Genomic DNA, 16,595 nt, shown 5'->3' with positions numbered 1-16,595 from the left:
GCAAATTTCCCAACTCTGAGAATGGTCCAATCTGCTAGTTTTGTCTACAGGTGTCGACCAAATTGTGTCAACTAAACAGGTGTTGACAAATGTGCTGTTCAACAAAGGTAGCACCTCACGTGTGTGTGTGTGTGTGTGTGTGTGTGTGTGTGTGTGTGTGTGTGTGTGTGTATATGTATATATATATATATATATATATATACATATATATATATATATATATATATATATATATATATATATATATATATATATGTATATATATATATATATAGATATATATATATATATATATATATATATATATGTCTACTTCAGAGTATCGAAAACTCAATCAAAACACAAATCATCTAACGACAATAGTGAAATGGAACTTCATCGACTCCTCACATCTTCGATAGGTTACCAAGGAAAAGAAAGCAGATGGCCAACAGCCATAAGTTTACTCCTTTGTCCACTATGGTGCGATCTCGGAGTTGGTATATTAAGTTAGTGGGGTGTGGGTTCATAGTGCTTTGCTGTGGTTTGTTTTTATTTTCAGCCAACTGCTTTCTTTCCCTGGGTAACTTGTCGATGATGTATGGAGTCGAAGTACTGTTTCGCTGTTGTCGTCTCTATGATCCATGTTTCAAGTAAGTAGGTTTTTGATACTTTGACTTAAACCCATACACACACACACACACACACACACACACACACACACATATATATTTTATATATATATATATATATATATATATATATATATATATATATATATATATACATAATATAACATTTGTAGTATAATATATGCATATTTTTACATAGTTAAGGACTGTTTCTGATTGTCTATTCCATAGTTTTAGAAAATCCTGAGGAACGTCTCTGTCACATTTTTATATTACCAAATTATTTGTAATAAATTGTAGTATTAGGTTTGTTGATCTTATGCTACCTCCCCTTAAAGGAAATAACACCAGTCTAAGAAGTGAGCTGTGTCAGATTCTACGAACGAAAAGACAGGCTAAAGAAAAGTATATAATGTACACTACCCTCTCCATGTGCAACCGTCTTGGCACTGTGGAAAACAGACAACAGTTAAGTCATCAAGCAGTTAAAGAGCATGGTGTGATGGTTTACTATCATTATTTTGATTCACACTCGGTCGATCGCACTATGTTCGACAATGGAAAGTTGAACACAGCAATATCGAACTTTAAAAGCAAGCCTAGGAACGGGTTTTAACATGGGTCGAGATAGGGGCGAGGTTTGTAGTTTGGCAATAGCAGTGAATCCCTATCTTGACCCATGTTAAAACCCATTCCTAGGCTTGCTTTTAAAGTTTGATATTGCTGTGTTCGACTTTCCGTTGTCGAACATAGTGCGATCGACCAAGTGTGAATCAAAATAATGATAGTAAACCTGGTGTGATCTATCATGCTGAATGACAAAGGGAGCTCTTGCAGGTCTAAGATAGATTATGAACTTATATGTTTGTTCATTAAATCAGGAATAACTACATTACAACTGTCTCATTGTTGTGGAAAATCCTAAAAACAGATCAGAAATAGGTTGAAAAGAACATAGGCTTGAAGATAGGATTTCTATCACAAACTATCAAACTTAAAAACATAGCCAAAAAAGTAAGGTTAAAAGGGTTGAAAATATCGATTGAAACAGGATCCAAGGAGGTTTTCTTAAGGATTAGATTTACTAAGGACTCATTTTAAAGTACAAGGAAACATACCAGCCTTTTGGGGGGGGGGGGGGGTTGACTGTATGATAAGAACTATACCTAACCCCACCAGGCAGGATACAATCAGTCAGTGTGGCCATAATCTAGGTCACCTTTAGCTGTGTACAACCATGAAGCCAGGTGCAAATAATTTGTCTAGTCAAGATGAATGTGCTCACATCAAAAAGAGTCCATGTAGGGCCAGTCTTCTTGGTGCAGAGAGAGACAGATCGAGAAAGAGAGAAAACCCTCACTACAACTTAGATGACTTGAAAAAACACTGACTATGATCTAGGTGACTTGAATTTAATTAGAGGCTTTAGTGCCTATTGGAGCAGATATGGAGTTAGTAGGTGTGTCTATCCTGGAAGTGATGATAGGCTGAGTGGGCTGTTTAATGTCACAGCCCTGTGGATGAGGGTTGGCATTCAAGTACTACCAAGAGGCTGGTGTTTGGCCACAAAAGCTGCTGGACAGTGCTCTCCCTGTGGGTACACAGTAGCATGCACTGTCATGAGGAAAGCATAATGGCTTCTGCGATGGTGTAAGTTGCTTGTCTTACAGTCAATGTTGGAATTAGGGCTTAAACATTTCTTCAATAATGGGCTGTCAGTGAGGGTAGAAATGCCCTTCATGTCTGCCTGAATGACAGTCATGCAATGGATTGCTTGTCTCCCTGTAACAGGGTAACAGAAAAAGAAAGAAAGAAAGAAAGAAAGAAAGAAAGAAAGAAAGAAAGAAAGAAAGAAAGAAACAAAGAAACAAAGAAACAAACAAACAAACAAACAAACAAACACTAATGCTGCCTCACTTATTAGCAGGTATGGAGCCATAGAAACTACAATAAGTAAGAATATCCCATTTAAGTCCAAGCGAGGTAAGTTGAACAGCCTGCAAAACTCTGAGCCTTCTACTCACATTTATTCAAGGAAAGGACAATATGAGTGGTCTGACAGGCTGGGCTGCTCAAAATATCAGCCTAAAGTCACTTGAAAGAATATGGTACCTTAATCTAATGGGGAAAAGATCTAGCTGGACAAAAAGAAAGTTTTTTTGATTTTATTGGACAAAAAGAAAGGCTTTGTTATTGTACCTCCAACTAGTATGAAAAATAAAACTCATCTCATCTAAGGTGGTCCATGGGAAAAAGATTCATCGTCAACCACTTTCTATTCTCCAGTCATCTCTGTATAAAGTGGTTAGTTCACAGCTAAACCATGACTCAACCTGCATTGCAGAGGACAGCTGTAAGCCACATGGAGGGAAGTGGATGAGTGCAGATGTCATGATCTCATGGAAGATCACCACAGAATGATCCAAATAATAGATTGTACAATACTTCTGAGGAGGTGTTCGAGGATTACTGCAAAATCAAAGGCATTTCTTATACTACTTAACTCAGCCAGGCTAAGGGGCTTCAGGCTAAAGTGAATCAGCTGCTGGGCAGACCATCTCAATGGCTCCTTCTCCAAACCAGAGGGGAGAACACTGTGGTCAGACTCCAAGAATCGAGTGGTATTTAAAATGAGTAGTAGAGATAACCTCTTCCTGAAAAACCTGAAACCGATCACAATAGGTGATGATTAATTTTTAAACAAAATGCTGAAATACCCATAACTAATCAGTTGGGGTAGACCAACACGGAAATGAGGAAGAATTGACTTAGGTCATGTACAACATACTATATAGTATGAGGTAAACAGCAAATTATTTTGTTTTTGTACAATAACACAAACATATGGTGGTGTTTCCAACAGGGGCCTAAAGCATCACATTCCAGAAAGAACACAGGTACTCATCTTCTCCTCAATCTGGTACTATCAAGGGCACTGCAGAACACAGGACCAGTTTGGACACACCATGTGGGACAAAGTTCATATCAACCCATGTCTAGGATCACAGGATCACAGGAGGTTACTAGGCTAATGGCCCTATAGCCATTACAAGACTGCCCAAGTTCACCGCTTGTTCCCATGAGTTTCTGAGTGAGGCAGTCTCTGATATGAGCACCTATTACCCCTGTCTGAGAGGAATACAGGTGTAACCCCCAAGGAGAATTTCTGGTTACCCATCCAACTGTCCAATTTACATTTAAATAGGGTCAACAAGGGGCTCTGCTTAACATAAATTGGAAGCTTGTTCAAAAGGTGGGGTTAACCTCTGGGAGACAAATCTGTCCCTCCAGTGGGTTCTGTTGATGTTGCATACCAGGTTAAGGTCCTTAGAACGAGTGACCCATGTGCCCTTAGACTTGTGAATTTGCAGTATTTCCATTACAGCAGGGTCAGAGATAACTTTATATGAGAAGCACAGGTCTCCTTTGAGAAGTCTGTATGACACAGAGGATAGTTGCAGTGATTTCAGTCTGTCTACATATGACAGGTACTGAAGACTCTGAATTTTCTTTGTAAGGAACATCTGTGTTTTTTTCAGTTGCTGCAGGTGCCCAGAAAGGTACATACCAAAAGGGGCATTATACTCTATTATTGTTCTGGTGAGGGAGGGGTACAGGGGAGTTATAACCTCCTTTTTTTCTGGAGGCAATGCCCTTACTTATGAGATGAGCGCTATAAAATACCCTTCTTACCACCATGGTGACATGATGATCAAAGGCAAGGCTGCTGTCGACATGGGTGCCCAGGTCCCTCACCACAGACTGCGTGCTTATGGTGGTGTTGTTGATGTGGTAGTTTGCAGGCACATCACCCTTGCCAAATGGGATGATAATGCATTTTCTGCATTAAGGTTTAGACCATGACTTTGGCACCGATCATTCGTCTGTGTAAATCCCTCTTACAGGATGTTGACATCATTTGGGGACTCAGTGACAGCTCCCAGCTTGCAGTCATCAGCAAACTTTGCCAGCCACAGGCCCTTATCCCTGTAGAACACCACTGGTTACAGGTTTGCTAGAGGAAGTGAAGTCCCCTATTTTGACTGTATGAGTTCTGCCAGTGAGTCAGTTTGCAATCCACCTGACAATATATGGGTTGATACCCAACTGGGTGAGGTTTTCAATAATGCCTGAGTGGGGAATTGTATCAAAGGCCTTGGCTAAGTCTAAGGTAGGGTGTATGCACCTATTTACCCTCATCTAGGGCTTTAGTGACTATCTAAAAGAAATCCACTAAGTTTAACAGGCATGATCTCCCATTGGCAAAGCCAAAACTGGATGGGATCAAGTGTTTGGAGCATTCCTGTATCTTTATTGATCAGGTCCATGATGATTCTCTCCAAGGCCTTGCAGATATGGCTAGTTAAGCTAATGGGTCTATAGTTCCTGGGGTCAGTGGATGCACCCCCCCACCTTGTGCAAAGAGATGACGGGAGCTGTTTTCCATTCCACTGGGACAAAGCCAATGCTAATGCTGTGATTGAAAAGAGTACTCAGGAGCTTTAACTTATGTAGAACACAGCCTGGGATACTATCTGGTCCCAGAGAGGCTGTGTTTTTGGCCTTGGAGAGGGTGCTTAAGACCTGCTCCTTAGAGATATTAAGTGGTAGATAGGTGGTAGGGATGCTTTGGGGTAACTGTGGTGGGGACAGGGGAGTGAAGTTTTCACTGAACCTGTCAACCAGTAGGTTTCCTATATCCACTGGCTCCATGTATGACATGCCATTAACTACAAGTTCAGTGCAAATATGGAACTTACCTTTAAGGTTACATCTCTTACTAAAGAATGCATGGATTTGTATTTGGTTTTGGAGGACCTTACAAGAAGTCGTATTTGCTTGTTTCAGTTGAGGATGGAGTGTTTCCATTTCTGAGACCATTCCTTCCTACTCTTAGCAATTTTCTCCAGGCATGGTTGTTCTTCTTTGAAGACCTTACTTTGGTCTTGTCTGGTATGGCAGAGTCATCACATCTGTACAGATGCACATACAATGCATTGGTGTAAAACCCTGTATAGGTGCCCAGAGTCATTACATCTGTACAGATGCACATACAATGCATTGGTGTAAAGCCCTGTATAGGTGCCCATTTCCTCTGTGGAAGGATGGGCTATGAAGTTGCTTATGCCTTCTCTTAAGATTTGTTGTTGGCCTTGGAGAAGTTTTTTCCTAATGGGGAGTGGTACAATGGTTCCCCCATGTTGGTGAGCACCAGATATAGGATATTTGTGCCCCTTGTGTGGGTGTTAACCAGCATTGGAGTTGATGAAATCCAGGAATCTTTGGGAAAGATAGTTTGAGCATGTATAATTTACCCAGTCAATGGCTGGATAATTAAAGTCACCCAAAACCAGGGTATTTGGTTGTATCTTGATTGACTCAAGTAAATCCAAGTAGGCCAAGTGGATGTCTTGATTCATGGAGGGGGTCCTGTAGCTGGCAATGACTTGGTGAGGGACCTTCCCAATAGTTAATTTTACCTGTAGTAACTCCAGGGATTCTTGCTGTATAACCAGTGTGGAGATGTGTTTATCTTTAATGAATAATGATACACCACCTCTTTTAGTTCTCATGCCTTCAGCTTGTGGTCTGAACGTGTGGTATGAAATGAAACCCAGTATGGCTGGGGTGCTCTCTACAGCTTTAAACTATGTCTGTGTGACTGCACAAATGTCTGAGTCTTCCAAGGTGAGGACTGCTTCCAGTGCGTGCAGTTTCAGGTTCAAACACCTAGCGTATAGCAGCATAACTTTGTTTGTTTTTAGAAGATATTTTTACATTGGTAATTTTGTTCTTGTGATATTTCCTAAAAAAAGGCATTATGAGGGTGGCAAGAGCATTAGCCAGTAACCAAAATCCCAGGGGTGATAAATGAAGACCATCTCTGACAAAGCATCAAGGTCTGTCAACCATATCATCCCAGGCTGACAGGTACTGGATCCCCTTAGAATTACACCAAGAACTTATCCAATTGTTGAAGTCAATCATTTTTTGTTTGTATTGTGGCATCATCCTTTGGCGAAGGTAAAATTCTGCTTAAGGCTAGGGACATGCCTGTCAGAAACACATAATTTGAGAGCTCAGTCATGTCTCTGTTCATATAGTCTAGTGAGGTACATCTCAGGTCATTCACACCAACATGGACCATCACAGAGTCATAACAGTACCTGTTGTTGAGGGACTTGAGCACGTATGTGATGTGACGGATCCGGGCACCTGACAGACAACTAACTGTAACCTTTTTGTTTTCTAACCTGGTGAGTGTGACATCTGTGTGTCTCACAACAGAGTCACCTATAACTAAGATGTTTGGGTGTGTGAGATATTATATGTTCTATGTTCTGTGGGTCATGTAACATGTGAAGTGCACTTGCTTTTGGGAGATCTCTGATGTTTAGGTAGGCTTCTGGTAAGGGCCTCCCCCATATGTAGGTTAATGAAATGTTGGTTCTGCATGTGAAAGAGGTAAGGTGCGTGTGGTGACAACCTGCTTAGTATCTGGTTCACTAGCTGGTGAGCGAGACAGCCTGTATTCTAGGTTCTTAATATAGATGCATCTCTCACATATTGAATTTGTGTGCACTAGAAGTGGGCTGTCAGTATACATAAGGTAAGGTAATTGCTACATTACTTCAGGATGCCCATGTCAATCAGGCTGGCTGGAGAAACTGTGGGAAAGTGTCCTTCCAGGATGCCAGGCATGTTATAGTGATCAGAAGTGGAGAGTAGATAAATCTGGGATAATGCAGTGAATTGGGGAATGTGGAAGGACATGTTAGATGGAAGGACTGGAGAAGGCATTAAGCAGAGGGGCTCTAGTGGGTGAGACTTCTGTAGATAGTCTGGAAAATAAGTTGAGGTGGTTGTTCTTCTTGATCGTGAGGCACAATTGTGTGAGACAGCTCTCTAAGAGAAAATTTGCTGAGAAGTAGGTTTCAGTTTATAGCTGCCAGTGGTGCCCACTTCTAAACAAAGCTGCAAGTCATGCAAACCCATGCAAATGCAGTGCTTAAGTAGTAACCAAGAGCAAACTAATTAAACCAACTAGCCAATAAAAAAGCTCAAAACTGAGCCCTGTTCCAGTAAACGTCAACTGAAAAAGTCCCAAAAGTAGCTCCTGCCACGATGTACAATAGGAACCCCCTCTAAAAGAAGATAGCCTGGTTAGTCTCAATTTTACAAAACAGAAGTAGATTCAGCAGGTCTGAGTCTAGGCTATACTATGACCAGTAAAGTGCACAAGCAGCAAATAAAGATTAAAAGTGAAGGGATACAGTCGCAAAGTGCACAAGCAGCAAATAAAGATTAAAAGTGAAGGGATACAGTCGCAAAGTACAAAGGCAGTAAATAAACATTGTTTCCACTTATCCACCAGCAAGGAAAGACAGGCTCTCTGAGTACTTTCAAAAAGGATTCCTGAGTACTTTCAAGAAATTAGCAAGGCAACATAGTAACTGGTTCTGGTAAGTTGTTTCTTAATAGACAGCGGAAGGCAGGGAGAAACGATGTTGGATGGGGTGCCACATAAAAGGAAAGAAAAGCAGGTACGTTCAGACGTTGTTAAGAAGAGAACATATAAGTAGTGTGGCACATAGTAAAGTGGAAGGTGGTGATGCAGCCCTGAAAAAGAGGACAAGAAAATGTAACTCAAGGAGCAGGTTTTATATGCAGATGACAGCTACATGTGATTAAGGGGAGACTGAGGCAGAAGTACTAAGCAGGACCCAATAAGTTAAGTAGAGCAAGCAATTTTTGGATAGGGCAGTACACTCAACTGGCTGGGAGGGACAGATTACTAAAGGGATAAAACAGTGGAAGATGATCAGAAGAGTACAGAAGGAACAGGAAGGGGAATAGCTGCATCACAGAGAGGGAGAGGAAAGGGGCGTTATCAGCACAAACAGTGAGGACGGCTAGCGTAGCAGAGCTGCAGGAAGAAGGCGGTAGACTGGAGTGGTAGGGACAATGATCAAAGACACTGTCACCAAGTTGATTAGGAGTGTTGGCAATGTAAATAGGAAGGGCTGGACTGCAGTGAAAATGGTCTCAGGGCACACATTTAGTAAGATACGAGAAGATGTTACAAACATGATCCACATGGTGGAAGAGTGGATGCATAGAGTAAGTGTTCTGGTAATTAAGATAGGAAAAGTCAGTAGAATATACCTCTCAGCTGTCCAGATTTTCACATTATGTCTGATATTTTACTCATATTTTTGATCTGTTCTTGACCAAGTTTGTGTTTTTTGGTAAATCAGTTGGGACTGAAGTCACCAAGAAATGGCATACATTTCACTTTCAGTCTTCATATTCTTTAGAAAATATATGTGTCTGCAAAATCAGTTGTGCCAGCAATTTTCTATGCTTATAAGAGCAATATTTAAAAAAAAAATCTATCATTAATTTTGCGCTTTTGTCTCCCCATTACTTTTGGCTTAGTTAGAGGTTAAATGGTATGAATGTCTTAGCCTTATACACACTAGAGGAGGAGAATGTCTGATTGGAGGAGACTGTAAAGAACTGGAGTGGGAAAATTACAGTTGGAGAAATCTGAATCTGCCAAGGGCCAATTGGATGATTCTGAGTTCCAGGAAGTAGAGGAAGAAGGAACTGATTGGTGTTTTAAACAATTTTATGGAACTGTACCATAAGGGACAGAACTTTGGGATGTAGTCCTAACAAAAATGGAGGTGTAAGGATGTAAATGAAGGGAGTATTAGCCAACAGTGATCAGATTACTATTTGTTTCAGAGTTATGGGGAGGGTAGCAACAAAAGGATAAGGCTAAGCATGTGACATTTTAGAGGTGTGGCTTATGGATGAACAGATGACAATGGTCAAAGCTGAGCTTGAAGATTGTGAACAAATTAAGGCAGCAAATAGATGATGGGAATAGCTGAGGGATGCATTACTTAGTTCTATGAATAAGAGTTTGAGGAAAAGTCAAAAAGGAGAAAAAGCCAATGTGGCCACTCAGTAATGTGGGACCAGCAGGTACTGGCAATCACAGGGTATATAGGAAGTGAAAGGGGAGGTGAGAAGAAGCAGTACAGGAGCGCTAACAGAATAGCAGCAAACGAGTGGAGGACAGCAAAGGTAGAGTTTGATGGGGGGGTTGGTAGACGCAGTCAAGAGAGAGAACAGATGATTTCAGATACACAGCAGAAAGAAAGGAGAGACAAAATTATCCAAGCTGAGCAAAGATGGAAGGAAGAACACAGATGAAAGGGAAAAAGTAGAGATATTGAATGTATATTTTACTTCAATATTTACAATGTAAAGCAAGATGAGAATAGCATGGTGGGAAGGTGCCAATGCAGAATGGATAGAAAAGTAGGCACTAGAAAATGTTTGAAATGTTTTTTTTTATTTGATTATACATTTTAGTGAAGTAATTACAGAACTATGTTTAGGGTGTGGGTTTTTTTTATGTGAAATGGTGTTTTTTTGATGAGTCTATAAATTTGGAAGTATCTAGGTTTTCATGTGCTGTGTTTGAACTTAACTTTGATTATGTAGCAGAAATAGTGAAAGGTTATGAAAAGTACTGAAGCTTTAATGACCAGGAATGATGTAAATAAAGTGCTGGAATTGTGTCAGTACAGTAAGTATCAAAACGTATTTACATACTGACCAGACAGATGTTTTTATTACTCTGCTTATCTGGACTGCACAATTAGGACATGTATATACCTATATATCTCTTTTTGTCTGTCTACCCACTTATCTATATGTTTGTGTGGATCTACTTTCAAATTTTGAAATCACAGAATCCCGAACTACAAAATTTCGAGACCTGAATGTCAAACACTTAATTAACTGAAACTCCAAAACGTCGACAACCAAAATGTTGAAAAACACAAAATACCTACTTCCCTGCCATCCACTACTACAAACTACACCAACAAACAACAGCAAAAAACATCAGCTCTACATTTAAGCAGGGAGGTAAGCCTCCCTGCACCCCCCACACCCCTGTATGAAAATATACCAACTCCATGATAACACTACAATGACAAAATGGTAAATACACTGATAAGAGCTGTACAGGTACATGAGTAATGTTTAAAAGACCCTATTTTGTACATATCAGCAACATAGCTGTCAAACACTTTAACGGTCACTAAAAACTAAAATTCCCTCTGCCTGTAACAATTCTTTCAAGCTTTCAGTTAAAAAAATACAATTTCCTTTATACAACCCAATCTATACACTACACTTACCCTTCAACATTAAAAAAACAGAATTTCCTTTTCAAAATTTACAAAACTCCACACCAACTTCACGGCCACCATACCTTTTTCTAAAGACGACAACAAATGATACAGTACCATAATTAACTGCAGTTCAGGATTCTAAGATATAATATTATGCACTTTCAGTAAAATGAACTTTCAAAGTACCGGTCTCGAGATTTTGAATTTCAGGATTCTGGGAATTCATCATTTGAAAGTAGACTTATACACACACACACACACACACACACACACACACACACACACACACACACACACACACACACACACACACACATGCTTTGCCTATATGTATGTGCTGTTTTCCATATGCATACATGTGACAATGTTTGTATTTCTTAGCATGTAACAAAAATCTGACACAAATAACGGGCACAATTAACATATGTTAAGGACATAATTTTAACATTTAAAGTTATAACTCACTTAGTCATTTAAATACTTCAGCAGTGTTTTTCCTATTATAGTATAATGGTTTCATGGCTTTTTAAGCCAAAGCAAGATAGATCTGTTTCCAAGAAAAATATTCAACAGTTTTACAATTTTAGCATTATTTCAAATTAACAAATAAGTGAGGGGTTATGCTACTACAAAGTGCTGAGATGCTTATAAAAAAGTTTAACAGAGAGTAACAAAACACATCTGTATATCAAAGGCAACAATTGCAAATAAGTTACCTTTCTCTACTGGAGGTCCAGAAGTTATACTCTGAGTAGTCGTTGTGCTGCTTGTTGTAGTATGATCACAGCCTGAAACACAGCATAATACTAGTTATTTCTGGTGCCGATATCAGTACAATTTTACAAAACTTGATTATACTCCTGGTTTGTGTAACTCTGGGCTCTTTTGTAGTAAAACATTGGAAGATACGGATAGCTTTCATGTATTAATGAAACAGAGCAAAGCTGGTAGTAAATTGCTAACAAACATGTAAGTCAGAAAAATTCATAGACATCATAGAACAATCAGGGTGAGTATGTCCAGGAAGTAAAGGTAAATGTGGAAGGTTATAGGGTGACAGAGGGAAAACACCTAATTTGAAAACTGCATAACTGTTGCTAGTAGTACACAGAGTAGGGTATTTAAACTGAGCCTGCATAGATTTGTGTGTGTGTGTGTGTGTGTGTGTGTGTGTGTGTGTGTGTGTGTGTGTGTGTGTGTGTGTGTGTGTGTGTGTGTGCCTGGGAGGTCACAGTAGAGTGTGGTTAGTCAGGAGATAGGTAGGGTAGGTGATTGTTTCTTTATATGAGTGAATGGGTAAGTAAGCGATAAGGTGGGGGGGGTTGTGTGCGGGTGTGCATGAATGTGTAAATGTGTCTGGGTATGTCGGTGTGTGTGTATGGGGGGCTATTATAACTTCACAATCCACTAGACTAAGAAGCACATCTTACAACAGTGGGAGGGAACACCAAATACTAGGGATAACTTTTTATATCTTGTCTTAAAGCACTTAAAAATAATAGAAGCAGGTTTAGCAGAATGAAAGACAGTAGGGCTGGAGAACACTACACACCAATGATAGCTCTTTATACGGAGCCTTAAAGGCACTTTAAAAATAATAGAAGAAATTTTTGCTGCATGAAAGACATGGGATGGAGGGAGCATTAGACACCAGTGACATCTCCACATCATGACTTAAAGACACTTAGAGAAGTTCACCCTCTCTACCTTCAGCACTCACACACAGATCTTTAGCACAGACTTAGCTCTCTCAGCCAGCACTACACTCCAGAGATAGTTTGGGCATATTCCTGAAGTCTTTTAAAAATAAAAAAAGGAAAATGGAGGGAAAAGCTTTCAAATTTACACACTTGACACAGAAAGCAGAGACCTTAACCCTCTCCACTAGCTGATAAGTTGTATATCAGGATAGTTTTTACATACTAAGAAACATGACATTCTAATGCCTGGAATTCTTCAATGAATGAGAGGGATGGGGGTATGTCTGCGTTTGGGGAGAGGCTTTGGACAAAGTCAGGAGCAATACTAGATGACACCAGGGAGGATTTTTGCACTATTACCTGGAATCACTAAAAAAGGTTAATAGAGGAAAAGTTTAAAGTCAATGTAGTTGACAATAACAACAACGATACAGTGATGTCTGTCACTGACTGACTGTATGGATGGGTAATGTGTGTGTGTGTGTGTGTGTGTGTGTGTGTGTGTGTGTGTGTGTGTGTGTGTGTGTGAGTGTGTGTGTGTGTGTGTGGGGGGGGGGGTGATTTGCCAATGAGATGCGCCAGTGAGAAGTACCACAAGAAAGTGCTGATTTGCACTCTTGATGTTTAAGGGTGATTCATTTACATGCAGATTAGTCAGTATTCAGGCCTTTCCTTATTCTGCCTAATATGTCTCTGAATCATATATTCCTACATCATGGAAACCTTCCCTTTTGGCTGTAGCTTTGACCACAAGTAGTGGGTGTTCTTCCTGAATCCCTGGGTTCATATCAGCAGGCCTTGTTCTCAGTGCAGTAATGTAGTTTAGGATTTGACAGTTGAAAACTGTTTTATTATCACTTAGTTTTTAAAATGTTGAAAGATGTAGTTTCTGTTAAGCGTTTTGGAAATACAATGGCCGCCTTTACATGTAAGTCCTCTGAGTTACTCCCCTGCATTTGACTAAAATAAGATTTAGTGAAAATGTATTTACTCACTCTCCTTTGCTGTCTACATTAATTACTGAATGCTACTTGGTCTGAAGGAGGGGCCTGAACCCCATGGCACCCTTAATTCCCCAAAAATATCTGTGAGGTTGTAGACCGTGAGAAATGAACAGTTTAGATAAAGGTAGTTTTCTGTTATGGTCTCCTGATGTAGCAGGAAAGTGCATATTTTAAAAGAACACCATTCTTGTTTTGATATTTCCTCTTTCAAGTATACTCGATGCTAAACTGTAAACTTAAAAGTACAAAATAAAATAAACAGTTCTTGTCAAACAGGATCTAAGTCTGGAGATGTATGCGTTAATGATTAAGAATGAAATGTATAAAAATAATTCAGAAAATTGACTACATATAGGCTAACTCTGGATTTATTTTAAGCAAATCTTGATAGTTATTTTTCACCAAGGATCATTCATCCATCTTGTATAACCAAATATTTACAATAGTAATGCATCATTTAAATGCACCTAAATGAAACAGACAGTGAATACCTGAACAGCATCCAGCATTAAATGTTACATCATCCACTGCGACATCACTGCGGTAATCACTGCCTCTCACACCTTCAATAATAATCTGTTATCAAAGAGACAGTGATTAGTATAGTACAACAATGAGGATACAAAATATATATGAGATAATCAAAGTATTGTTTTCACTTACCTGAAAATTGCCTTTGAGTTGGAGGTCAACTTCTACTGGACGCCATTTATTTCCCTGATTACCAGTTTGGACCCATTTTAGAAATGGAGATCCTTTCTCAACTAAGTACACTTTCAGGGCCATATTCTGTGCAACTCCATACATGTGATACCAGAAGCGGAAACAGTGAGGCCCATAGGCAGGGCAGCTTGGACTGAGCAGGTGAGCTACATCCCCTGGCTTGGCGAGGTCACCCTCGATGTAAATGTAGTATCCATCTGTAAGGATGAGCAATACATATGAATGTTTTGTTAACAGTGCAAAACTACATTATTTAATTCTGAAGTAACATTTTTGTGTTTTATTTCTGTAGTATTATTAATACCAGAACCCTTTCTGCAGTGGTACTGATTTTAATTTGTCAGTTTCCTGCACCTTTTTTCCATTTGAAGCCTAGACACAGAAGTATTTGCAACATAAACAAAACATTGCTATAATATAATAATGGCAGTGCAGAAATTGTTGAAATTTTGAAACAGAAACATATTACAGTTTGTGGCTGTTGTGGCTGTAAAGTATAAAATAGAAAATAATTAGAACATATATAAAAACTTTAGACTATGATCTGAATTTTCACACAGACAAGATAAAGGGAAAAGGAGGGGAGAATCATCTTGGCATAGGGATAGATCTGAATAATAAACTGCATAGTTTTTCAGTTAGTATTTTCATAAATGTTGGGTGTTAAAAGGAAAACAATTTTTCTGAACAAAACTTATTGTGTCTAATACCAATACAAAACTAAAAAAAATGAATATGTTTCCCATTTTCCTTTGCTTAACCATACTAACTTTACACCAAAGTTTCAAAGTTGTGCACATCACATCACACTTTGCATAATACATGTATGCATCTTCGGCCCAGAAGACTAGCGTAGGAGTTACATTTTCCCTTTAAGCCTCTATAATGATGCCCACACTACTTTGACCATGAAGATTTTACTAGGGTGGGGAGAAGGGGCAAGGAATGTGAGAAATGAAGAGATTATTCCAAGAAGCACAGATGCTTGGATAACTGCCAGGACTGAAGAAGCTGAGGATAAAATCTCATGTTCCCATGTCCCCACCCAAGAGTTGATGTTTATATATTGTGCCACATCTCAACACTTCTCAGTATACTGCCTTTAACAGATCATATAGCACAGTTCATCACTGAAAGAAAAACAATGTAAAGAAATACAAAATATAATAAAACATTCCTTAATTCTGACTAGGACTCAGGGGATAAGCAGTGCAATCAAGAAACTTGGGGTATCCCCATCCCTGGGTAGATGGACATGTTTCCTCCTGGCTCATACTGATTCAGTGATGACAAGGCCGTGTCTGTATAGCAGAGGCCTGTAGAAGTGTAGGAAGTTACTACTGGGCAGATATGAGCATGGCTACTTACGCATGTGACAATATCCTTTATCATCACATATGGGAGAACATGTATGCATAGAGTAGGGGACCATTGTGGTAAAAAAGAGCCATGGAGACACAATATGGGATGAAGTTTTATACTGACAGTCAAATATTTCACAAGGGTGGCACTAATGTAACTGTACTGTAAAAGTGATGTTACCTGCTAGAATCTGGCAGTCAATTAAAAAATACATGTTCTGACTACACTTTTCCAGTTTCTGCTCATTTGAACTTTAACTTGTATTCGTTCATTCACCAGTTCATTCTCAGATTACCTGATTAATCCAGTGTAGTGCTGTGGAGGCAGGTAGAGCCTTTTGTGACAGTGAGAAGTTGCAGGTTATAGGCAATCATACATCCCACTGCAGAATGCGCACACATACACATACACATACCCATGCTTGCACACACACACACACACACACACACACACACACACACACACACACACACACACACACACACACACACACACACTTAAACATGGCAATTTAATGGAATGGCAAATCACCAATGGCACATCTTTGGGATGTGGAAGAAACTGTACCACTCATACAGAACCCTTACAAACACAGGTAGACATACAGACTCCACATGAAAAACTCCCCAACTATGAAATGGATTAGAGTACCAAATGCTGTGCAACAGTAGTATTCATCACTCTACCACTGCGCTGCCCACATATCTTCCAGTAATATCATTTAAGGAATACAATGCCTGTTTAAAAAACTTATAGTAGGCTTGTTTTTGAACACACTCGTAAATACTGACTGCAAAATCTCTCACTGTGAAAGAAGTGCACCTTCTTTTCCTTGGCAGTTCTCAGTATTTGAGCATGAAGTTTACAGTATAGCCACCGATTAGTGTCATTCCATGAATGTGACAGTTTATGGACATGCCTAATTCATTTTCTGAAATCACCTTTGCAACCATAGATTTGAAATGTCTGCAGACTTTT

General features: G+C 39.4%; 1 protein-coding gene across 1 annotated transcript in view; it reads right to left on the bottom strand.

The window, feature by feature from the left end:
• The window catches only part of LOC122801223 (IgGFc-binding protein-like), a 691,109-nt gene that overhangs the window by 337,108 nt on the left and 337,406 nt on the right, over positions 1-16,595 (bottom strand). The window contains exons 34-36 of the mRNA XM_044070776.1: positions 14,196-14,452; positions 14,024-14,108; positions 11,545-11,616 (exon numbers count right to left, since the gene is read on the bottom strand). Of these exons, the coding sequence (XP_043926711.1) occupies positions 11,545-11,616; positions 14,024-14,108; positions 14,196-14,452 (414 nt within the window). The remainder of the gene's footprint in view (positions 1-11,544; positions 11,617-14,023; positions 14,109-14,195; positions 14,453-16,595) is intronic.

This window comes from Protopterus annectens, chromosome 4.part1 (assembly GCF_019279795.1).
Source record: "Protopterus annectens isolate FY-2018-M chromosome 4.part1, PAN1.0, whole genome shotgun sequence".
In the NCBI taxonomy this organism is placed as follows: Eukaryota; Metazoa; Chordata; order Ceratodontiformes; family Protopteridae; genus Protopterus; species Protopterus annectens.
Note: the sequence above shows the minus strand (reverse complement) of the source record. Positions and strands in the feature narration are given on the sequence as shown.